The 25,869-nt window shown below is 38.0% G+C and overlaps 1 protein-coding gene across 5 annotated transcripts; it reads right to left on the reverse strand.

The window, feature by feature from the left end:
• Window positions 1-293: 293 nt before the first annotated feature.
• On the reverse strand, window positions 294-25,384 carry NEDD1 (NEDD1 gamma-tubulin ring complex targeting factor). Of its 5 annotated transcripts, none has more exons than XM_080596286.1 (15): window positions 25,141-25,384; window positions 24,276-24,419; window positions 22,593-22,687; window positions 20,992-21,108; window positions 19,814-19,954; window positions 14,391-14,620; window positions 13,220-13,421; window positions 12,108-12,291; window positions 9,131-9,262; window positions 8,902-8,949; window positions 8,215-8,438; window positions 5,912-6,068; window positions 5,464-5,620; window positions 3,332-3,398; window positions 294-2,604 (listed from the first exon to the last, which is right to left on the reverse strand). In XM_080596286.1, exons 2-15 carry the CDS (start codon window positions 24,409-24,411, stop codon window positions 2,500-2,502), a joined length of 1,995 nt encoding a protein of 664 aa, XP_080452412.1. In that variant the 5' UTR covers window positions 24,412-24,419; window positions 25,141-25,384; the 3' UTR covers window positions 294-2,499. The 5 variants fall into 5 exon arrangements, with proteins under 5 accessions (XP_080452412.1, XP_080452411.1, XP_080452408.1 ...); XM_080596285.1 differs by having other exon boundaries at window positions 5,927-6,068; window positions 25,141-25,353; XM_080596282.1 differs by having other exon boundaries at window positions 25,214-25,345.
• Window positions 25,385-25,869: the final 485 nt, after the last annotated feature.

The raw sequence follows: 25,869 nt of genomic DNA on the forward strand, positions 1-25,869 counted from the left end.
TAAACATCTGCTTGAACATTAGTTTTAGCTGTGAACATGATCCCTCTGTCATGACTGTAATAGTTTCCAAGTTGGAAGGAGGAATAGTAGTACATCTGTTCTTTACTCCACGAGGTAATTTGAACACTTTTGTGAAAAGGATTTGATGGTCTAGCTGAAGCCAGAGGCAGCAGAGGTTACAGAAGAATTTTAGGTAGATCTTTACACATTCTTTGGGGCAGGTTTTTGCCTGCTATGAAGTAGCATTATTACAGCATAAGTTTATTATCCCTAATAAGTAGGTTGCCACACTATTTTGTTCAAAAAGGTTAAAAACAAGCTTTATTTTAACATACAAATCTGATTTGTTTACAAGGCAAAACATTCCCCTACAGCGGTAGCATACTGCGTCTCATCACAGCATGTGCGGCCAGTAATCCTGAGATATGAAGGGGGGAAAAAAAAAAAGGAGAAAGCCATAAAATATTTTTAAAGGCCAAAATGTATCTTTTCAGCCACTGTTGCTATAATTGACTGTGTTTGAGAGCTAAGAAAAACATAATGCAGTTCTGAATCAAGAAAACAAGTTATCTACAAGCCAAATACTCAAGATACTTTTCTAATTCCCTGCTGTCATCCAGGTATACGAACAAGCAAGTGCACTTGGGGAGCAAATGAAGAGATTCAACTGCGCAAGGTTAGTTTCTTAACACTCCAAAACATGTTGAAGAGCTGGAAGATTTTTGATAATTTTAACTACTATTATCTTCATGAACTGTGGTTAATGTCAGTTAAAATTATGTCCTATAATTTTATTAATTCTCTACATTGTGTTAAATTACAAAATAAAACTTACTCTGCTTCCTTTCACCATGAAGTTATGATATAGAAATACTGCTACTGCTTTTCATAAGCTTTTAAAACTGCAGACATTTAAAGTCCTGTCCACAATATTGAAGACTACTTGAACAGCCTCATTTTGATACAAGATTATATTTGTCAATAACATTAAAACGTAACTTAAAATAAAAGGTAAAGACAGTGAAAGGGCATAGATAGTTTCTCAGTTTTACAACATTTAAAAATAAGTTACACTATATATTATGGCTTTCTTATTTCAAGGAAGAGTGCCATCTCAAGTTTAAGCACTTGATGTTTTAACTAGTTAACTCACCACATACTCAGACTTTCCTTGTTTGAGTTTTAATGATTGCAGGAAAGGAAACCACCAAATATCAGTGAGAAGATTAAGATGCCTCCAGAACAATTTTAATATCAAGAAGCATTTGTAGAAGAGATCTTTCAGAGAAATTTATAATTTAAATTAAAACTGAAAAATTTCATTTTAAAATGAAATTAAGTTGAAGTTTTAATTGAATTTAATCTACCGGCATAAATAAAGAGCAAGACAAATCTCCCATGAACTTCAGCAGTCAAGACTTCATACTGAGCTTCATTTCAAAACATTTACACACAAGTATGATAGCATTATAATACTGAGGTAATGACTTCTCTTCAATACTATTTGTTATGCTAATCGTACAGCTAAGACACTAGTTTCATTTGGTATGCAGTTTTTCTCAAAAAGGCTGCAATAATGCTAAAAAAAAAGTATCAGGCCAAACAGCAACACAATTGCTCAATATTAAGTTTGGGCCACAATTAATAGAACAGAAGTGGGAGAGGGAAGAGTAGGATGGTGCTTTAACCACAGTCTGAAAGGCTGCATTTACTCAATGTTATGTTGTTAATGGCTGAGTGTATGTACTTTTTGAAATCTAAAGTTGCACTCAAACTGGACAAGCTATGACAATATTCAAATGTGTAAATAAAATAGAATTCTATCTTCATAGCTGAAGTTGTAACAAAAAGTGTCATTATGCAGTTGAAGTAGTGTTTGCAACAAGTTCATGGCAGACAAGCACAGATTTCAGAGTTATAAACGTAATAAACAAGGTGATGGACAGTGAATTTAGAAATATTTTCAAACTTAGTTTTTACTCAGGATAGAAGAGTTGCCAGTTGAATAAGATTAACTAAATACTGTAGGCTCCATGTCATGCAGAAGATGAGCTTTCTCTCCCCTTCTCTCCAAGAAAAGTATCTGAAAGGCAAGCTAAAGTGATTGTTTTTGACAGTAGTAAAATAAAGAAGGAAATAGAAAAGTAGGTATTATCAAAAAATCTTATACAAAATGCATCTGTCCTGTTTTGGTTTTGATTATAAAAAGGCACTTCACATATTGCTAGAACTCTGATAATGTAGTTATCCTTTCAGCTTTTCTGTTAGAAGGATGTATTTCAAGATGGTTAGCATGACTATGCAAACATTCTTGATATGGTGTTTATCCGTTACAAGTTATAATTACTTATAGTATCTTACACCATTTATTTTGAAAAGATTCATGTTCAAGATAATAGCAGGTCTTCATACAAGACTTCAGTGATGATGGATGATCTGTCATAAGCAACACACCACATGTAGTGAGTTCACGCTAACAAAATTAGTGGTGTGAATCTTTCAGAAGTGAGTCCTCAGTCTTTTGTTTTCCTCTCGTAGTCTCTCAATTTCAGCTACTAAGCTTTCATTTACAGAATATCGTTCAAGTAAGGCATGCATTTCATTCTAGAGAAAAGAAAAAAAGACCCAATAAGCAGCTATAAAGTTGTGGGGTTTTTCTGTGTTGTTTTTGGTTTTTTGTTTTTTTCTTTTTTTTTTCCCCCCCCTCCAGCTTTATCCTATCCATTTTCATATCTCTTTTGAAAATTAAACAACCGAGATAATATTGTTTTTAAATTTCTGGTAAGAAAAGTAGTATTTTTTTGACATACGCAGTATTTTGATCATTAATACATTAGTGAATATTTAATCAAAGGATATTTTGCACTTCTTCAGGATGAAATATCTACTAATGCAGGTTCCATTAAAATGTTCGGTACCAAGACAAGGTCTTTTTTTTAACGCAGATCAAAAGAACAGTTTCATAAAATGGTGAAGTCAAAGAACACAGAACACAGTGCAGCATGTATGTGATACCCTTAAGTGAAGCTGTCTTAACTTCCTCTACCCCATCCTTACCCCATCTCTTGGTCCTTTCTAAAGGACAACTAAATTTGTTTCCCTTTTGTCATTTTATAACCCCTGAAATATGAAATTCATGATTCCTACCCAACATGTATGTTTACTTCTTCAGCACAAAATAAACAGATTCCAGTTCACATTTTCCCACTCCTTCACATCCCATCCTCCCTTTCTTGTTCTTAATAACCAAAATTGATTTCCAGTTTTGACAGAATAGTTTACATGCTTTGACATTAAAAATGTCAACTGTTCATATACTCTTTATACATACCAACTGCACATGGAACTGTTTGATCATCTCCACTTGCAAATTCACAATATCTCGGTGGCATGCTTCTCTGGGGGAAGAATTGCAAAAGGACAATGCTTAGCTTCACTTAGCAAGCAGAAATTATCTCGTCCTGAGTACCCAAAACTCTATACTTCTTCACCCTCATGACATCATGAAATATCACACTAAAAACTTTTAAACCATGAAACACCAGTTAAAGTCCTAACAAAAGTCTTACAGAAAATAAGTTTTAAATGTTTTTTTCTACATACAAAACAATTTAGGATTTTTTCTATTTAGAAACATCCCTTTTTGAGCCCAAGTATCCATTTCCTGTTTCTCTCCCTGAAATACCATGAAAACCTGTGTTATTTACTTCATAAAACTTAGAGTTTCTTATCTAGGTCTTCTGCCAGCTACAGCTTTACAAGTGCTATAACAAGTATTCTTTGTTAACAGGATACAGCAATTTTGTATATCACAAGGAAACTACTGTAAATTAACAAAAATGTTTAGAGTAATGAGAATTAGAAAGCTATTACAAAAATAGTGTGATAGAAGAGAAAAACGCTTATAGTGCAGCAGAAAGAAAGATTTCTATCATATGCTGACCTGAATCAGCCATGCTACCATGAATTACTTATTCTGTTTATTATGGCTGGTCTGTCATTTCCCCCCGAAAAAGACAGTACTAAGAGCTGTATCACTCACCTGTTCACAATTAACATTCTACCATAACGGCAAATTTGTAACAGCTTTGAGAAAAGACAAAGTCTAGATCTTCACATTCCACCACCCCTGGAACTCTGAAGTATTCACAAACAACCACACACACACACAAACTCAAAATGAATGAAAATAAACAGAGAAGTAGGAATACTAGACAAGTCAGCCCAGATTTATAACAGATGGCAGCCAACAGGCAGTGGTTTGTTAACAGCCCTCTTTATAAAAAGCTGGCGCAAATCCACCTAGTCCAAGAGACCAGTCTGACTGTTACCAGAAACACAAGAAGCTGGTTTTTGACTAAGGAATTAACGAAGCCTCATGTTCTAGGGATCTGTGCCCTTTGCAGACTAATCTGCGTTACATTCCCTATGATACTCTCCTAGGCAAGAAGGCAGCCTATTGCACTAATTCTGAGCTACGTGATTATCCATTAGCCAGTCTTCTACTAGACTGAATTTGAGTTCTGCTGCCTTATCCCTCAGAGACTAATTCAAATCTTTCTGCTCTGTCTAGTCCTCAGTTTCAAGGAAAACACAGACCTCAAAAATTGTAAAACTTTTGCTCCTGTCATATTCGGTTGAATTTGGCTAGTAGATTCAAAACCTGAGGGGAGACTGACGAAACATGGAATTCCCAGAACATCAGAGTGAAGTCTGATCTCCGGGCATGCTTAGAACTCCAAATACAAGGAAACATTTTCACAAGGAGGCAGTGAGAAAATAACAGGTTTACCCTTTTGTTAAAGTCCTAGATTTTTTTAGCCCACTGTACTCAGGGGAATCAGAAAAAGACTTTAGAGTAACACTACACCATACTAAATCTGTAACTTCTGCTAATTTGACTTCTCTTTATGAAGTGAATGGAACTTTAGTTAAGTAAGCATCCACAAATACCAGTTATCTGACACCAAGCATCACTGACAGCACAGATGTTATTTTATGCAAAGCTTTACCAACAGAAATATAAAGTGTTTTGCCTTATACATGCAAAGCAAACAACAGTCAAAGCCGACACAAGTCAATTGTCGGGATCAAACGTGCCACAGTGGTAACTTTAAGAGAAGTTTCTCTGGGATAAGGGGGGAGGGAAAGAAATCAGCACGAGGTTGCATGAATGCAGTAAGGGCCTCATTATGCACACAAATTTACTGTCTGAAAAGTATTCAAACGCTCACTCTGGAAATATGTTAGCGAAGTCATGCACATAAAAAACCCTCAGAGACATCAATCTAATTAGCCACTAGAGCTGTTCAAAATAAAGTCTCATACCTAGATTTCCAAGATTAAGGTTGTTAACGGTGTCATTTCCTAATGCGAGTAGGAAATAAGCTAAAGCAGATGTTAAAACATCTTACTAAGAAAACATGTCATTGAAAACAAAATGTTCTGCATAAATATCAGTACCTGAAGTCATCCATTGTTTCTTGTATCATATTCTGAATGAAGTTTATTTGGATTGATGTCAGAGGTGCATTTAGTCTGCTACTCCCAATTGTTTCTACTATTTTTTCTGACAATGAGCTAGCAACTCCAGCAGTGACAGGTGATGTTATCTTTGGACCTTTAAAATTAACAATAAATAAAATTTTAAAAAGTCATTACAGTGGAGTACAAGAATGTTTCATCTTGAGGCTTGTTGATGCTTTGTCTCTAATACTACCACGGGGTGGGGGGAGGGGGAAAGTTTAGTACAAGTCTTTGTGGGCAAACAGAAATGTTCTACAAGAGCTAACTGGATTTACAAGCAAATCCAGCCTGGTATATTCTGTTTTAACATGTGGTCCATTTTACCAGGTTTTGCATCAGTTCACAGTCAACCACATCTAAAACTGGGCCAAAATGATCAACTTACTTGTTGAGGTAGTACCATTTAATGGTAGATCATAGGCAAGATGGGCCTGAGTATTCTTCACAAGTCGCTCATTTGTTTCAGCAGTCTTTGAAGCAGGGGATGGAGGTGGAGGACTTAAAGTTCCAGATTCTGCACTTGCTGAGTTCAACTTGGAAAGCTGACAATCAAAATCAAAACCACAACCTTACTTAATAATAATTATCTAATTGCACTCAAAAACTAGGTTTTCAGTATTTCTTTCAAATACGTTTGGTTTTAGGAACCTACTGATAAATATATGTTTTCCTCCTCTAGCAAGACTTCTTAAAAACTGATGGCTTAAATACCCCAAAATTGCCTCAAGTGCACATACATAGGAAGGAGTGCAAAAAAAGACTAGGCCTCTTGATTTTCACGTCAAACATCTTATGCTAAATTTATAAATATCATTCCTAGCAAACTCAGACTTCTCAAAGGCAATACAGAAGGAAATACAGAAGGAACCAGGGTCTCAACAGAAGCGTATCAAAAGTATCTCAAAAAGCAAGAATTTTGACAGGGAATAAATAGGGAAAGAAGCAGCTAGAATTGACCTAATAAATGACAAAGAATCATACTGGTGCAACCAGGTTCTTCTTACGAGAACCAAGTGATAAGATGAGGGGAAATGGCCTCAAATTTCATCAGGTGAGGTTTAGTTCAGGTATTTGGAGAAGTTTCTTCACTGAAAGGGTTGTGCGGCATTGGAATAGGCTGCCCAGGGAAGTGTTTGGGTCACTATCTCTGGAGGTCTTCAAAAACGTGTAGATGTAGAACTTAGTGGTGGACTTAGTACTAGGTTAAAGGTTGAACTAGATGATCTCAGAGGTCTTTTCCAGCCTGAATAATTCTATGATTCTTTGAAACCAACTAATGATCATTCTTGATTTTCTAGAACAATCAACATATTCCTCAAGCTAGCCCAGTTTTGTTTCACATGAACCTTTGTAATATGAGCTTATTTAATCATAGAATCATATAATGGTTTGGGTTGGAAGGGACTTTAAAGACCATCTAATTCCAATCCCCCTGCCATGGGCAGGGACACCTCCCACCAGACCAGGTTGCCCAAAGCCCCATCCAGCTTGGCCTTGAACACTTCCAGGGATGGGGCATCCACAGCTTCTCTGGGCAAGCTGTGCCAAAGCCTCACCATCCTCTGAGTGAAGAATTTCTACCTTATACCTAACCTTTTAGTTGAAAGCCATTACTCCTTGTCCTATCACTACACTCCCTGACAAAGAGTCCCTCCCCAGCTTTCCTGTAGGCCCCCTTTAGGTACTGAAAGGCTGCAATGAGCTCTCCCCAGAGCCTGCTCTCTTCTCCAGGCTGAGCAACCCCAACTCCCTCAGCTTGTCCCCGTATGAGAGGTGTTCCAGCTCCTTGATCATCTTTGTGATCATCAGACTTGTACTGGACTCGTTCTAATAATTCCATGTCCTTCTTGTGCTGGGGGCCCCAGAGCTGAACACAGCACTTCAAGTGGGGTCTCACAAGAGCAGAATAGAGGGGGACAATCACCTCCCTTGCCCTGCTGGCCACGCTTATTTTGATGCAGCCCAGGATACGGTTGGCTTTCTGGGCTGCAAGAGCACACTGCCAGCTCATGTTGAGCTCCTCATCAACCAACACCCCCTGGTCCTTCCCAGAGCTGTTTTCAACCCATTCTCCACCCAGCCTGTATTTGTCCTTGGGATTCCCCCTGCCCAGACGCAGACGCACTTGGCCTTGTTGAACCTCATGACGTTTGCACAGGCCCACCTCTCAAGCCTGTCCAGGTCCCTCTGTCCCTCTGGATGGCATCCCTTCCCTCCAGAGTGTCAACTGCACCACACAGCTTGGGGTCACTGGCAAATCTGCTGAGGGTGCACTCAATCCCACTGTGCGTGTTGCCAACAAAGATGTTAAGCAGTGCCAATCCCATGACCCCTGAGGAACACCACTCATTACTGATCTCTACTTGGACATTCAGCCATTGACCAACAACTCTGAGTGTGACCATCCAGCCAATTCCTTACCCATCAAGTGGTCCATCCATCAAATCCATGTCTCTCCAACTTAGAGACAAGGATATCATGGGGAACAGTGTCAAGAAATATGTACCAGTTTTGCACTGCTGAAGACCAACACACTACAGACTGAACAGTTTACAGATTGTGCCAACAGTATGAAGAGAGCTGCAAAATAAGTTTAGCTGGGACACTATTAAGAATTTTTTCTTCAGGTAGTTCTATTGTGAGATTCTAAAAGAGTACTCATAACAAGTATTAATTAGTAAAGTATACCTGTTTTAAGGATTCTTTAGATTCTTGTTTTCCAAGATTTGTTTTCTTGGGGTCAGTCTCTGGATGTTCTTCTTCTTCCTTAATTGGAGATCCCACAAGTGCATGTAGTGGGCTAGACCGTATCCCTTGTGCATTACTGCCTACAGGGTTTCTTTTGACTGGAAAGGCACTGGTGAGCTGTGGGAGAAAATCCAAACCTGAAAGGTAGGACTGAAAATCCAGACCTAAAATTAAAAGGCAAGGATAAAACACATAGGTTAAAAAAAAAATACCAAATAAGCCACAATCACACAAAAAATAACAAAAAAATCCCAAACATCCACACAAAACAAATAAAAGTCACCCAAAAACACATTGCAAAAAAACTGAATCCCCAAATCCAACTTATGCTGTCACTCTCCTTATGAAAGTAATAAAACACGAAAAGCCTATATACATCACTCTAAGTTTCCTAAAGGGAAAACAAAATCACTTTAAGACCATACTCTTGGATTTCCTGTTACCACATATTGTCTTAGCTCCTCAGCAAGTCAGACAATTTCCAGATAAGTTCATGAAGTTCATTTGTTCCAGCATCTGCTTGCATCATTCCTTTGCCTTCAACAGTATGACAAAATTAGCATGGAAGAACTAGCGTAGACTTCCAGTGACTACTGACAAAGAAAAATATACTAAAAGTATGTTTACCATCTCCTTTTCCTGAAGGATCTTCATTTGCTTTACACGCAATAATATCTACAAAATAGCAGAATATAGACAAATTGTTTATTAAATGAATATTGATGTAGTTTTGATATCGTTGCATCCAGTTAATAATTAAAGACAAATTGAAAAACCAAATAGGCACAAACAAACAACAAAATGTAATGCTATGCAGATTAATTATGCTTTACAAATTTCAGTATTAGCAACTTACCATCTCTGACGGGAGAAAACACATCTCCTAAACTATTTCGACCCAAGTCATCAAAATTATTTAAGTCTGCACTTTTCCCATGATCTGTTTCTTTAGATGGAATCACATCCAAGCTGCAGCTACGGGGAAAGCCTTTAAAAGGACAATAACATTGTTAACCATTTACACTTTCCAAAAATAACGTATGTTATTTCTAAATAAACTCATAGCAAGCCTGATGCCTGGTAAGTCCAGCAAGTACTTTAGAACTATCTCATCTACCAACAGATTCTAATTAGAGGGTCAACTTGAACTTGATGAGCTGTCATCACAGGTGAACGTAACTAAAAGTTAAGATATTTATTAATAAAAATACAGCTGGATTTTTTTTTCCTCTTTTTGAAAAGGAAGAAGAAGTTGTAAAACTCGTGCACTCATTTTTAGATAAATTTGCTGCATTAATCACATAGATTTATAAAGTAACAGATGATATAACTAGCAAATACACCGTTTGCTAAGAAGCTAACCGCATTCAGATTAAAAGCATTTAAACTGATTCTGGAAGAAAATAAATCTGCTTCAGTCCAGCCATTAAGCATTCGAAGAGAAATTCTAAGAAACCCCTATTTTGAAGTTTACCTAATATCAGGATATTCTCTGCTTATTTCTAATATTAAGAAATCAGCAGAATTGCAGTTGCAGACAAAAGAGTTTGTCCCTACATCTTCCATACTCCATGCCCAAGACTTATACCTGTCCCAGTCCAGAAGGAAAAAAAAAAAAGTCATCTTTCAGATGCATGGTAGCATGCACAGTTGTCTGCCAAACAGAAGCATATCTTCAAACACACGCACACACACAGAGTGATTATTCAAACTACAGTTTTTAGATTGGGAATACACAGAGAAGTGAACTGAACTGCTAACAACCACCTAAATAACTTTCAAAGTTTATTATGCTTTGAAAACTGGATCAGGAATATAAGCAAGGTGCTACTGTGCCCGCGCTGAACTCCTTCCTCTAGAAATACCCAAATTTTGCTCATGTAAGCTGAAATGTATGTGAAAAGCAGCAGTGCCACTCAATACAGAAATAAGCTTTCTATAAATAAGTCACCTACTAAATAAAGCTTTTGTATGTGTACCTACTTTATTTAAAAAAAAATTAAAACCTATAACCACTGATCTATATGGGTTCAAGTAAAAGTGATCTAAATATAACTTTGTAGATGACTACACTTAATCATGTCCAAGTATTTACATAAACTGGGACTTGAGTCAGGTTTAAAATATCACTTTAATATATTATTATACCATGTTTTCCACTCTGTATGTGCCAGTTGTAAGGCATGCATAGGATTGTGCTTGCTAGTTAAGTAAATTAGTCAGTTCTGAGTCAGACTAAAAATGCAGTATCAACCTGTGCCAGAACCTTCAGAAGGCCTATACAGAAAAAGCACAATGTAAAAACAGGACAAAACATCTTTTGCCTTTTTTTTTTTTTTAACCAATTTACTGTAATCTAAATGCAGGAGTTATCTAAACCACAGGATGACTATTAAATAGAAGTTTATGGGAAGCCAGTTGGAAGTACATACAAACGTCTCATCACATTTTGAATTTATTTATAGTTTTGGACTCTAAAGTATCTGTGACAAAAATCTCCAGTCCATTTACAAGATGTACGAACAGGTGCTTTTTTGACTTAAATATGCTATTAGATGACGTTACTGAATACTCCTTATTTCTCCAAGGCTAAAACCAATCTTCAGGGCCTAGAAAATTTTCCACAGAACAAATGCAGTTTGTGGTCTCTCATCTACTCCCATTTTTAAGTTTAAAGACTGTATCTTCTTTGGTACCGTGGACCCTTTACTTCCAAACTGAACATTCCATTTCACAAAAAATATTTATTTCATAAACCTTTATTTTCTTAAAACATTTACTTATTATGAATGGTCCTACTTAAGGGTTAACAACCATTACATTTTCAAATAAATATAATAAGTCATATGGCTTTTTTTAACTTAAATACAATTTCCACACTATGCAATAATGTTGATTAGCAACACTTGGAGCACATAGGAAGCATCTACTTCACCTCACACTTCATTGCATACCCAAGGGAGGTCATTAATACGTGTCCCTATGGACTGCAGTGGCTTATTGCCTAATTAGTGTTGCTACATGTATTTCTCTTTATTTAAAAAGGGAGGGAAAAGTCATGTTGCTTTAAAATGGCTTGGGGAGTTCAAGAATCAGACTAACAGAGTTACTGATTTGACTGTATTTTCAGAATTCTTGAATTAACAAAAATTTTTACAGCACATTTCATGCAGTGGCAGAATTTTAGAATCATGCTTAGAATTCCTACAAAAAAATTGTTAATTTCAGAAGCATAAATGTGAAGTAAAGTTACACAACTAATCACACTTGCAACTACATTTAACATCTTTCCTACCATGTGACATAATGCCTCATACAAAAAAAAAAATACAATGCAGCTCTCAGGTTTTTGGTTTCATTTGTTTTGTCTTTTCCTGTTCATGTGCCTAGGTTGTTGTCAGGTCTGTTACTCCTGTTTATTGATAGAATTCCAAACCATTAGCTCTGATTCCATACAGACATTACTTCAGGAAGTACATTACACACAAAAGGATAATATACAAGAAATTGAAGACAGAGAGCCCCACAACGTTACCACGAAGCTTTTTCTTTAACATTTAAATACGTATACAAAGTCTAAAACTATGGACTTGAAGCAAGAGTTTCTAAAGCTTGTAGTCTGACCAAATTCACTTCCCACAATTTCATAGTCTGTCTCATGTTGCGGGGAGGCAAAAGAAGGTGCAGATGTGCATGCATGCGCATACTTCTTTGAAACAAATGCCTTTCCCTCAGAGTAGTTTTTATGTTGTAATGGTCAAGCCATTACATTTTCCTTACATCTTCAAAATTATGCCAAATAGTAATTTATGGAAGTAGGAAGAAGGCACTACCTGTTTTCTCCTGAAGAAACTCTCCTCCCTTATTCTCATTTGGTGCTGTCAGAGGGGATGAAACTGTTGATGTCTGAGAAGCTAGATTTTTGATGCCAATATTTTGATTTGCTCCAAGATTACTACCAGCTTTGACTTCTATTCTTTTGGATACAGGCTTATTTGAAGAACCCTTAAGGTTAGACTAAAGAAAAAAAATGAGAAATTATTATATTTTTACTTTCAATTGAAAGAATAAGTTCAATTCTCTTTGTTTTGAAACACTAAGTTCAAATTGCAAAGTCTGCCTAGAAGATATGCCTTTACAAATCTTAAAAAAAAAAAAACTATATCAATGTAATTTCAAAGAACATGAGAAAATTCTGTATTATTATATGAATATTGTATGACCCTGCAAGAGAACAGAACTGAAGGTAATGACAGAATGAACTGACACTAGCCAATTTTGAACCTAGGCTTACACAGAGGAAAAATAAGAGGTTACATTGTTAGGGAGTACAAGTTTTAACAGAATAGCCAACCACCAGCAGCAAGTGTGCTGGAAGAACAACAAAGTCTTGGAGCAGTAAAGAATCCACTTCAAAAGGTTTTCTCCCACCTCCACTAGGTATTGGTATGTGGGTTTTTTGGACCAAGTAGAGCCTAATTAGGTCTTGGAAGATCCTCTTAAGCCTTCTATACTGTTTAATCAAATCCTCCACAGATAAAATACCTCAAGATAGGCTGCTGCGCATCTTCACCGTAAGTGAAAGGGCCACTACAAATCTTTCTGCTGCTGCCTGGAAATGAATTTAAGATGCCACAAACTGGTCTCCTGTGGCAACATTCACACCAGGAAGTTTAGGATTAAAGTTTCACTCATTTCTACATTGAAGCTAAGGAGGAAGAAAAAAAAAAAAAAAAAAGGAAAACTTCACATAAACACCCCCTCGCTCACTTGAGACTGAGCAGTTAGTAAAGTTTATATCTCTGTGTTCATATGAGTCAGCTTTGCTGGCATCTATAATGCTTGGAAATTTATTAATTTTTCCTCAGATCTTAAACTTACATTTGCTTCTATTAATCTAAATGTTGAGCAATAAAATGGAAAGGTTTTGTACGTTTTGTCTTACCTTGGAAAAAGTGTTACTGAACTGAAGACGTATGCATTTCACACAGCCTTTGTGAGCAGCAACTGTTTTCACTGGTGATGTCAATTTTCTCAAGTCATACTGGCAGATTTTTCCCCGGGAGCATCCTATAGCCAAAGTAGTACCATCAGGCATGAAGTCCACTGTTGTCAGAGGAAAATCTGCTACTATAGTTGTCAGTAATCTTCAAACAGGAGAAAGAATAGGAGAAAGAAACTTTTAGAAGCTCATCAAGATATTAATTTTTACGGTTAGACTTATCAAAACAAAACAGTTGTAGAAATAGTTTTTTCAGCTACAGGTCAGTAGTTCCGCTTCTCCAGTGCCAAGTAAATTCCAGTAAAATACCTTAAGGAACAGTGGATTAGACATACAAAGTATTGGTGTTTAATAAATTAAAATTGCATCTGCTCCAGAAGATTTCATCAGGACAGGATCAAATTGCCTTCATAAACAGCTGTTCTGACACCTAGATTAGTTGCTGCTGGAAACGATAATTGCAGTGAATATATGACTTATATCCTTTAGTTTCCCAAGCCTATCGCTTCTAGCCCTCCCACAAATCTAGGAAGAATTCAGGTCCTAGCTCGCATCCTTCTACTAAACCCTCCAAACTAGAGCAAGACTCCTGCTTTTATTCAGCTAGAGTAAAAGCAGACTAAAGCACCCCATGCTAAAACCAAAGTCCCATGAAAATACTTGCCATCCCACCCTCTTACTACATAGCCCATCACCTGCTTTTTCATCCAGTACCCTGTCCATATTTAAGGCTCACCATCTCATCAATTTTGTGCACTTTACCACAGCTATGGCTTGTATCTTGAACTAGAAAAGCAGGCAAGCTAAGCTCAGCTTGCTGCAGGTCCTCGCAGGCCATACTGGCCATCACAGAAGCTATACCATCAACAAGAAAGCCAATAAGTGAGCACTTGCAAGCAATCACTTGTGCAGTACCTGAATTAGTTTCCATTTTAAGTCTAAAAAAAGCAAAGAGGACTTTGGAACAGGTTCTCCAGCAGCAATATGCCAACCACTCCAAATTCCCTGAACATGGTCTGAATTAAATATTTAATGTCATAGTTGGGATGTGCTTTTTCGGCTCGTAAAGCCAAGTGAAGCCCCTATAAAATCAAAAGGTCTTTAACATACTCACTTTTTACTTGAAGTATCATAGAGAATAATTCTTTTATCCAAACCTACAGTTACAAGCAGCAACTCATTGACCGGAGAAAAGCAGATTTCTGAAGCTGGTGCTTTATGAGTATTTTCAAAATTATGATACGGGTTCTGACTATTTACATCCCACAGAGTTACATTTCCACTGTCAGAAACACTGCCCAACAAGGATTTCTTAAAGGATGAGTATTTCAAGTGTCGAATAGGCTGTAAATAAACAAACAGACTCAAATAAGTTTTAACACCACTATTAGACATAATTAAATATTTTATACACACACTACGAATACAGATGTTAAGTTAAACTATTTTAGAAAGGCTGGCCACTCTACACACACGCACAAAGTTCACTTTACATTTCAATGCAATTTTTACTGCCTGACTCTGAAGGTCCTGCAGAAGAAGAGACTTTACCCTGTGAGCTAGGGTAACAGAACAGGGTAACACATCTGACTTAATCACATGCAGCCTTGCTACCACAGGACTACATAATATAGGAACTGAAACTGCATTTCAGAAGCAGGTAAATATTTGTTTTCCACCATATTCCTTCAGAGGATGCCTCAGAACCTCATTGCTCTAATACTAAATTACAATACTCAATCTCCAGATTAGTTTTATTTATGGCCTATTTGCACTAATTCACTCCTGTGACAGTAATACCCTTACACTTAAAATTGTTTCCTTAACTCCCCAGTCACCATCACAGCCTCCTTGGAAGGAGGCCTATTTCAATCTCTCTTGAACATGGACAATCAAAGTCTTGTATGATTGTCAAAATATTTTGCTACTGCCTTTAAAAATGTGGTAAAAACTTTCCCTCTGTACTGTAAATACTCTTCACGATATATCCTAGATGGCTTTTTTTTTTTTTTTGTGATACAATCTGTTTTGGTTGCTCATTGCCATTTTATGATGAAGAAGCCCAAGCCCTTCCTCCCTTTGGGAACTTTCAGATCACGGTGTAATGCCAAAAGCCTGTGTTTGTGACCTAAGTCTGGTACCTTGCTTTCTGTACTGGCGTACTGTTCCCATGTCTATTATTGAATCCTTTTTGAAGTTTGTTGCAATCCTCTCTCTTACAGGCAATACCTTCCAACTTTGTCTCATCATAGTTCTACATCTCATGTTATAACCATTACTGAAAGCATTTAACAAGGTTAGCTACTGGTAACCAAATCAAATGTTGTTCTTTCAATATTACTTACTGGTTTCTTCCCCGACAAAACTTCTGACCCATCCTTAATTCTTCTTTTAACCTCCATCCTCTCTAGTATTTTCTCACAAGGCACTGACTCAAGCGCTTCACTCAATCCCAGACACATATTTTGTCTGAAAATGTTCTAAAAAACTCCTAGTATACTGTTCTGGCATAATCCACGCCACAACGTACAGTACTAGACTTTATCCTCTTTAACTTCATTTTACTGGAGTTATTTCTTGGCTCATTTGCCTCAAACGTAGTTTCTAGCACTTGTATTGCATGTCTCACTGAAAGCCCAGTTGCTCCACAGAGAAGTGGTACCCTCAGCTGCATATTCAAATAAAACAGAAGATGACTGTATACAGTTAATATGGACCACCACCTGGCATGGTGGTGACATTTTTATCGGCATATTTCAGTTTATCTCCACAGAGTAAAAGAAATATGAACAGATTCAGGAATAACACCTTCAATTACATACATGATCTGTGGGAAACATTCCCGTCCCTCACAGCCCTCCAATTTATTCACCCTTCCTTACTGCCCTAGCATCTGCTCACATTCCATTTTCTCCTTCTTCTGCCCTCCCACCCACCAGTATTACTCTCAGCCCTCCTCAAATGTGCCTCATTATCCTTTCAAGTCTCCCATCTTCTTTTCTCATTTTTCCTTCTCATCTCATAGGCCCAAGGAGAATCAATTCTCTTTTCTTTCATACACGGGCCTTCCCCATACGAGCTCTGCTCCACACTTCTCACTGAAGTCACAGCATTTCTTCAGAGCAGCTTCAGTTTAACTTTAGTTTGTTGATGAAGGACGTGTGAGGTGTGGGGAGAGCTCCGATTCACTCCTCACTGCCACTGAATCAGATGAGCAAACTTCTCTTGCAACAATGCGATTGCTAGATCAGACCTGAGGAACTGAGAGGATTAAATTTGTGCAAATTTTTATGTGACAGGGATATTTAAGATACTTGCTTTATTTCAAGTCAGCGTAGCTGAAACTCAATACGCTTAAGTACATCTCCAAATAGAAATGGCTGTCCATTTTCTAAATTAGGAACAAAAATAATTTCAAGCTTATTTAGAATGCAGCAATTATTTGTGAAGAGCCATGTTTTGAAACTAATCTGTGAAAACTACAAGAAAAGGAGCAAATATGAAGAAAGTTTCCCCACATATCAGTAAGTACAGCTCCTGGTGATTTCTGGGAATTCTGCACACACAAAACTTGCAAAAACATTTTTAGCACAAGGTACTGAACTGGCAAAGAAAACATGACACCCTCTTCAGAACATTTTACTGGTCAATGTAGCACAACAAACCACGTGCGTCTTTGTGCCTTGGCTGTGACTGAAGTAGATTTCTGTAGAAAGTAAAAAGTACATTTGATCTTTAAGCTTCATAGTAAAGCAGCCAAACTAGGAACAGTGCACTTCAGAAAATGGTTAGCCCATTGCTGAGAAGGACTGATTGCACTCAGGGCTTTCCCCTGTTGGAAAACAAATGAATAGCCCAAAACTAAACCAAAAGTAGTCTAGTAGTATTATCAACTGTCTCATTTAAAGATAATATAGATTCTTTATCTCCTTTACCATAGTGAGCCTTCTAAGAGAGAAAGCAGACGTAAACCCAACTGATAGCTTTAAAAGCTGAAGACTATTTCACTACATGGGGTGACCAGAACTCATCACACATCTTTACAAATCAGCCAGCTGTTCAAACAACTAAAATAAATCCTGTTGCTAGGAGAACAGCACCAGGCAGTGAAGACTTGAACAATCATTATGTTTCAAAACAAACTTCAATTCAACCTCACAACAGCAAGCAGATAAGAATCTGGTAGTCTTAATGAATACCAACAGCAAAGACAAATTATGGGATCGGCAAACAGCTCCCTGCAAGGACTCGACTCTAATAAAGCACAAAGATGTTTCTAAATCAAAATCGATTAATAGAATGTAGGCCAATACTCGTATGAAAAGAAAATTGTTTAAAGTCACAGAAAGCACTGCAACCTTGGGCTATTCGACTACTTGTAGAGTCTATACAATTACAGAAATTAACTGGCAAGGAATCATGTGGAATCAAACAGAGACAAGCTAGATTTTATAAGGTTAGCTCGACCTCACATTCCCCGATTGTAGAAAAGTTACCAAGGAGTGGTGACCCTCACTAAGCCAGACAGCCAGTGCCAAGATCAAGCAGAACAATACACCGTGTATCTATTCAAGCTTACTCTTAGAAAACCAGGCCCCTAAACTATAAATCAAGTAAAGGCTTGTTCAATCTCTTTAACAGAATTACACAAGTCTTCATATATTTGCTTCATTGCACAATTAATCCAGCAATTCTCTACAAGTACCAATTAACCCCACCCCCCCCCAACAAAAATAAAGCTATTTTTGCACAAAAGAACAAAGATCATTCTTAGAACATAAGTTAGGCTGATAAACTGGGGCATCCAAGTAGTCATCACGTTAAAATGGAATTGAGTTCTAATTTTGTAAATTAAGACTGCAAATAACTGCACCCCTTTAGAAAGTGTTAGAGGCCCCTTTAGAAAGTGAATAGTAGCTCTGCACTTGCAATTACTTTGATTTAACACTTCAAAGATCTTTAGCCATCTTAAAGGTCACTCAGCTTTGCAGTAGGCCTCTTGATTTCATCTGCCAAAACAGCTATTCACTGCATCACTTATTCCTAATCACTTTTTGGTGGAAAGAGTTGAATATATCAAACAGGTTGATGGAAATCGTCTTCACAGGAATTTTCTTTTTAATTTTCTAACTAACTAGCAGAAGAGTCCCCCCTCTGGATATTCACCCCAACCTTTTAATCCATCCATGGATATTCCTGTAGCTCATCTCACATCCATGTTTTTCACAACATCATAACAATCAAATCAGAAAAATGGACTGACTATATAGACACATTTTTAAGATCAAACCAAGCATGAAGTACAATTTTGCTTCAATATAAGTATGAGACTATGGTGATGGATCAAAGATACTGCAGCACCTGAAAGCAGAGACAGTTTGAATTTAATGGTTTTTTTCCAACAGAAACACCACAATCCCTGTGATGCTATAAAGTCATAAGACATTCTTCATCAAGCTATATTGGTCATGCTATACAGCAGAAAAATTTAACTTCCCAGTCCATCATCAATCTAGGACTGACAAGGCTGTTGCAGTAACAGAAAACTATGGCGTAACTTCAGCATTCCCTGCAATGCTAAAGGTCAGCTTTAGTACCAAGGCAATGATTCTCCATCCCCTAGGCAGTTCCTACTTCTATGAAAATGACTCAAAAAATTAAAAAAAGTGCCCAAAGCACAAACTCTACTTTTCCTAAGACAACATTCACACTAAGAACTCACTCTGGGACTTCCAGTGGGACAATACATCTCCTTTACTACTGCAGAAGCCCTTATATCAAGGGAATTCCCCTAACGATACCTACTAATTCTGCAATATTTTTTGAGTCTGCAAAAAGGACTTGGATTTGAAACCCCTACCAAAGCCCTTAAGTAGTACATCTGTTTGTGTTTCTCTTTTGAGCATTTTCCTTCACACTAGTTATCCAAAACTCTTACCTAAATACCTAAGTAGGTTATATAAAAGTCTCATTGCTTTTACTCTTTGAGCAGCTGTACAATTTTAATCTCTAAATTAAATAAATTTATTATTTCTAAACATAGGCTGAGATTCTCCCCTACTGTACAGATAGTTCTGCTCAGTTGTAAATCTGATTAACCTGGATAAATCAGAACCCAGGCTACATAGTCTTTGCTGTTTGCAACAACGAACTAACGCACTGAAATCCTGCTTTGGTTTGTAAAGCTGACTATTTTTTGTTCAGGGCTCAGATGCACAGAAGTTTGTTCTTGAGGCAGCAGAGCCTACAAAATAAAGTTTGCTGTAAACTGTATAGAAGTAAAGGTACATCATACAATTGTATTTCCATGTTATCTATTATTTAAGACTAGAATACACACAGATGTCTGCTCTTTAGACACTTTAGGGCACTCTTAAAAAAAGTTAAAAGGAAATAGATAACTGAAGTTGAAAAAAACCACACACATTCTGGCAAATTAATTCAAAAGCAGAAGGCTCCTGATACATACTTTCAATTTCTAAACTCTAAATGTGAATTAAAGCTTCCTACTCAAAAGTAAGTTAATACAAAGCCTACCTGACGGCTGCCATAACCAAAGGGAGTACTTGATAAATTGGTGGTAACACTGTGTAGAATAATTTCACCACTCAAAGACCCAGAAGCAATGTAACAGTCATTCCAATTATATGTAACACATGTAACTTCATCTTTATGATCCTGTGGAGGAGGGTTGGAGAGAAAGGGTTAAAGACATACAGGAAAACCATATCCATCCTATTCATGCTTTTGGAATTGATGGCTTTTTTCCTGACCATCTGTAACATTAAAAAATATATATATATTTAAGAGTTACTGCGGAATATCCCAGAAAACAGTAGCAGAACGTACTGAAGATCAACCATGATATCTTAACCACTGTTTGCAAGTTTTCAGAAGACTGCTTTAATAAATTAGCAAAGATAATACTGTAATTACATACAGTATTTCAATTAGACAACCAGAGAACTACCACAGGCTTCAATGTTATTTTAAAAGTACGGTCTTTCAGAAACCAGAGATGATTTTAAGAGACTTTCTGTTAATCTGAGGTACTAGTGCCAACTTCCCCTTCTGTTACCTGTAGTATTAACACACAAACTTAACCTGATAGCTTTTCATTATAGTCTTTTGCAATGAGGATACTGTGTTTACTGAAAATGCAGGGGAAGACAAAAAAGCATTTCTAGCCCAAAAAGTATAAAAAGATATATAAAGTATTATATTAGCTACTCAGTAATTTTGTTTGAAACTATAACTTGAAGAATCAGACCTATGCTGTAGCATCTTTCTTCAAGAGATATCCTAAAAAGGATAAAATTCTTATTTAAGAACTCACACATAACGTTAGTTGTACTAAAAAAGCATCTTCTTGGTTGAAATATCAGAAACAGCAATTATCTGAAATACAGCCTTGGAAAAATGCCAGAGAATATCAAAACAAATTCTCAAAATACAAAACCTGTTCTGAAAATTTAAACATTCATTATTATAGACTTGTAGTCCTGGAGTCATCAAGTTTAGCATGATTATTAAATTCAATTTGCTATTCACAGTCCATGAAGAACACAAAGTTAAGTGAGACACACACGTGTGCCAGCTCCTACCTGTGAACTTGATCCTATAGATATCTGACTTACAGAAAGTGTGTTATTATTACAATTGGCAACAAAATCTGGAAGTCAAGAAAGGTACAGGTCTTCCCCTGCCACGCTTACCTTAAGGCTACGGTGAACCCTTCTGGATTTGAGATCCCAGATATTAACAGTGTTATCGAGGCCTCCACTTGCAATATACAGAGAACTAGAATTTAAGCTCACACACGTCTGTTTTGCCTGATAAGAAAGAAAAATAAAAATCAGAAGGTATGTTAAAGACAATTAAGAGATTCATTCAAGGGTACCTAAAAGCACACTGATAGTGTTTTCACCTTCATTAGTACAAATAGTCCCACAGACTGATGAATCTATTGGTACACTAGTCATTTCTCAAGAAGACACATTTAATATCCAGTTCAATCTGGACATACATTTAATATACTTTAATGTTTAAATATACTAATTAATAAACTCTCAAATGCTCATATCTTCCTATCCCAATTTTACATTCATTGAGCATCCTTTTCCTCAGTATGCATTGTCCCTTTAAATTTTAGCTCTCTCAAGTGCAAGCATTGACTTCTATTTGGGAACAGACTTTTAAAAAGAAAACGCCACGTTTAGGAAAAAAATCCCTAGAAGAATACTAAAAAGTTGTCTAAGTCACGTACTTCACATTCCCTAAACATTACAAAGAATATTAAAGCAGCAAACCTCATAATTCCACAAAGTGCTTCTTTTTAAAATAATCACTGAAGTACCAGCTTTTGAAAAAAAATGTCAATCTTAATGATAGACCTACATTGAGGACAAATTATTCAGTTCCATCACGTTGAAAATTCACTTTTAAGTTCCTGAGATTTGAAGTAAGAGAAAAAACAAGTCCATCTAATTATTGACATGGTAAAATTGGGAACGATTGCATTAGGTTTACATCAGATTTGGTAGAATCTCTGTGACAAACTCTCCACCTCTGGAAGTGTTTACTTCTGCAAACCTCGAAGCCCAGTTTGAACACCTTTTCAGAATATTTCCAGACAAAATTAGCATTAAAATAGCTATCCAGGGAGAATAATTAGAACTGTTTGGAACACGAACAAGTTATTCAAATGGCCACATCAAGAAACTCTTCTAAAACTATGTCCAGCTTTCTCAAGAGTTTATAGTGCCACATTTCAGTTCAACGGGAAAAAAAATGCCTAGAACTGAAGTTCGCCTATTTCACAGAACTATTTCCAGAACCAAAGGCACATTTATTCTAAGAACAACCTTTATATATACTCATGTTTTTCAATGTACAATTCACAGACATGCATAATGCTGACAAATCAAGTCTGAAAATGAAGATCAAACTTTCGGCTCTGTACTGCTGACCACTTTTACTGGATCAAGGTTGAACCCCTGACTGCCTGGTGCTGTCACACGGGGGTTCAACAGGCAAATTCCCTTAGCAGAACGCCACCAGTATCAGATGCTGATGTATACATACTGTATGCATTAGTATTTTTTCACTGGTACAACTATTTTAGAAGCACTGTCTTCCCCCACTCCTTACGTGCATTATAAATATATACAAGGACATGGTTTTCATATGTCAGAACCTTTAACTATATAGAAATAAAATTGATACCCAACATGCAGAAGAGATAAGATACAAACAGTACACAAGATGGAGTATGGCAAAAAATATAAAAAAAAAAAAAACAATTAGTCATACTTACTCCTTCAGCTATTTCAAAAAGTGGAACAGGTTTACTTTTACAGCTTGAAACAATTATTTTATCACCAACAGCAGAAGCAGTGACCAGGAAGCTATCTTAGTCACAAGTTATGGACCATAGCTGTATTGTACTTGTGATTAATACAAGCAACAGTAAGTTTCCCTCAGTGAACAGAAAACATGTTGGTTAAACAGTCCACAGTACTGTACCTTGAAGGGACCTAGAAATAGAAACATAAGCTATTTTACAAGCTTTCCTTAAGAAGCTCTTGCAGCAAATACAGCCCTTACTTTCCAGTACAAGGCAGTGCAATTTCTTTCCGAGGAGAAATATCTCCAGTTTATGGAGGGAGGAAAAGGGAGGAAACGGACTATGCAAGTTAGTATTTGCTGTTTCTTTCATCAGTTCAAGACATTTTAGCTTATGCAGAGCCAAACTCAACACTTTACACCAAAAAGTGGGTTAGGCACTCCAAAGTATATAAAGTAAGATACTTTGTTGTTTTAGTTTGGAGGGCAGAAGTAATGAGGGGACTCCGAAGAACAAAGCATGACAATGCAGGCCGTCTATAGCTCAAGTTTACTAATAACAGATGTGTGTATATATTTATATATGTCATGTATATATACACATACATGTGTATACACACATACACGTATACATTAAAAAAAAAAAAATAAGACCCTGTCATTCTCTTCCTTGCTATGCTTCAGTTTCTTTGCAAGTATAAAAAACATAGCTAAAAAAACATTAATTTGTCCTCTGATTGTTTTATCGGTTTTCCTGACATATCCACATATTCTCAGACTTAAAGGACAGATGAATTCAGAGCTTTCAGGACATCATGTTTATGTGCCAATACACTGTCCTTCTTTCACATCAAGATGAGACATTGCTGCCCTTTCCTGTGACAGGCATACAGCTGTTTGCTCAATAATGCACTACTTTCAATAAATTTCTCCCACACTCACATCCCAGCTGGCTCTTCATATCATCATCCTATTCTAGGCCTCCAAGACAGGTGTAAGGTCTACATGGGACAGTTAGATTTTCATGTGTAAACCATAATGATCCAATACATTCGTGTTTCCTCTGTAAATGCTACAAACAGCATGCAGAAAACCACTGCCTACAGAGCAAGAGGTAAAAATACTTTAGCAATGACTACTTCTACTATTAGAATCAATGGGAAACTGTTCAAAAAGAAGAAAAAAAACCAAAGCCAAACAAACAAAAGCCCTCTCAATCTATTACAATTACAACATTACATTTTTCCTCTCTACACTGTGCATAGAATTTTACTAAATCAGCAATTGGATGGGGTTTTTCATCCTTGTCAGTAAATTAAGCACAGCCTTGAAAGTGAAAATTGTAATCAACTGCTAAAGAAACAATAAGTTTTACAGTTGGTAGGCAATTTGAGCGTAACATAATCATTAAAAATGTGTTAACCCCCTAAAGGAAGAAAAACTTCTTCAGAAGCATTTACCAGCATGAGTTTATTTTGTAAATCACTTCAACACAGAGAACCACAAAATTTTCTTCACAGGATATACCAATCTTTTTATACAAGAGTCCACATCAGGGCTGTCATTTACAGATACTTTAACAAAAAAAAAAAAAAAAATGCAGCGTAATTTTGCAGAACACCCACTGAGCTATGGCTGAAACGGTAAAGGATACTATTGCTGGCCCAACAGAGTGAGCTGACTAGATGCGGGGATGTATGCGGGTTGAACTGCTCCACCACAGTTAGAGACGAGGAATCCCATATTTTAACATCGTCCCCGGCTGAAGCAAAACGTACGCCTTCTTGCATGGCTGCACCTATTTTCGGAAAAATAAGTCTGTTAATGAAAACATGTGTAAGTAAAGACATAAAACAGGTCACTTTACAAGTCAAGAAGAATCTCGTATATATCATTTAGTGCTGCTTTCTTGGTAACAAGAATATTTACTTGGAGAGTTACACTGTTAGCACCATTCAACTGAATATACTGATGGAAGCAGCAGACGACCCACGTTTTGTTACTGAAATTGCTGCAGGGAGCACCTTTTCCTTTTCACAAAGGAAACGCCAGCTTCTCAGGGCTACGAATACAGACAGAATCCGCGCAGATCAGCAGAGTGCCCGCTAGCCTGCAACCTGAGCCTCCGCTAGAGACGAAGACGCCCACCGCGAGCACCTGGCGGCCCCGCGTCCCGCCAGCAGATGGGGGTAGATCAGCTGGAATCGGCCCGCGAGGGGCCGGGCAGCACTCCCCTCGCCCCCCCACGGGAGACGGCCGAGAGCGCTTTAACCCAGAGCCCGGGCAGCGGGGCAGCGGCCAGGGCCAGCCCCTCCTCAGCGCCGCCGCTGCCGAGCCCGGCCCGTGAAGCGGCCCCTCCGCGCGCCCCGCGCCTGCCCAGCCGTTACCCCGAGCCTTCCCGGGGCGCACAGCCGGGGGGAGCCGCCGGGAGGCCGCCGCCCCGCAGCCGCTCCCCTCACAGGTCCCGCTCCCGGTCCCGGTCCCGCTCCCGGCCCCGCAGAGCCCCGATCCCCGCGCACCTGGCCCCGGGCCCTCCCCGCCCAGCGCCTGCCCGGGGATCGGGCCCGGCCCGCCCCGCGATTGGCCGAGGACCTCCTGCTGCCAGTTCCCTACGGGGTCCGGCACTCGCTGCCGGCCAATCAGCGGCGCGCCGCGCGCGCGATCTCCCCGGCGGGGCCCCGACTTTCCGCGCCGCGGCCAACTTCGCGGCCCGTCCCAACGGCCCCCGCGGCGCCTACGGTGGCCCGGATGGGGCAAGGGGCTGAGGGGCGGGGCGGCCGCGTCCTGGTGCCGCCGCCGCTGGGGCTGCGGGCGGGGGGTTGGAGAAGAAGTATAAGCTTTGAGTAAACTATATACTATAGTATATATATACTATACTATGGAGTAAACTATACTATAAGTATAAGCTTTGAATAAACGATATACTATAGTATATATATACTATAAACTGTGTACTATAAGAAGTATAAGCTTTGAGTAAACGATATACTATAGTATATATATACTGTACTACAAACTGTGTACTGTAAGAAGTATAAGCTATGAGTAAACGATATACTATAGTATATATATACTATACTACAAACTGTGTACTATGAGAAGTATAAGCTTTGAGTAAAGTAGAGAGTTAGCAAAAGGTTGAGTAAGGGTTAGTAAAGGTTGAGTAAAGTAGAGAATGAGTTAGCAAAAGGTTGCCATTAAAGGACTGTTAGTCATGAAAGCTGGCAGGACTGAGTGGTTCTGTGGAG

The sequence above is a fragment of the Anser brachyrhynchus genome (genome assembly GCF_964034855.1).
Source record: "Anser brachyrhynchus genome assembly, chromosome: 1".
NCBI lineage: Eukaryota > Metazoa > Chordata > Aves > Anseriformes > Anatidae > Anser > Anser brachyrhynchus.

Coding starts and splice junctions, on each gene's coding strand:
- NEDD1 (XM_080596286.1), bottom strand. CDS start 24,411: ATGCAAGAAGGCGTACGTTTTGCTTCAGCCGGGGACGATGTTAAAATA. Junction 14,621..19,813: donor TTGGTTATGGCAGCCGTCAG/GTAGGCTTTGTA, acceptor GTTTATTTACAG/CCTATTCGACACTTGAAATA. Junction 9,263..12,107: donor GTTTCTTCAGGAGAAAACAG/GTAGTGCCTTCT, acceptor GTCCTTTTAAAG/GCTTTCCCCGTAGCTGCAGC.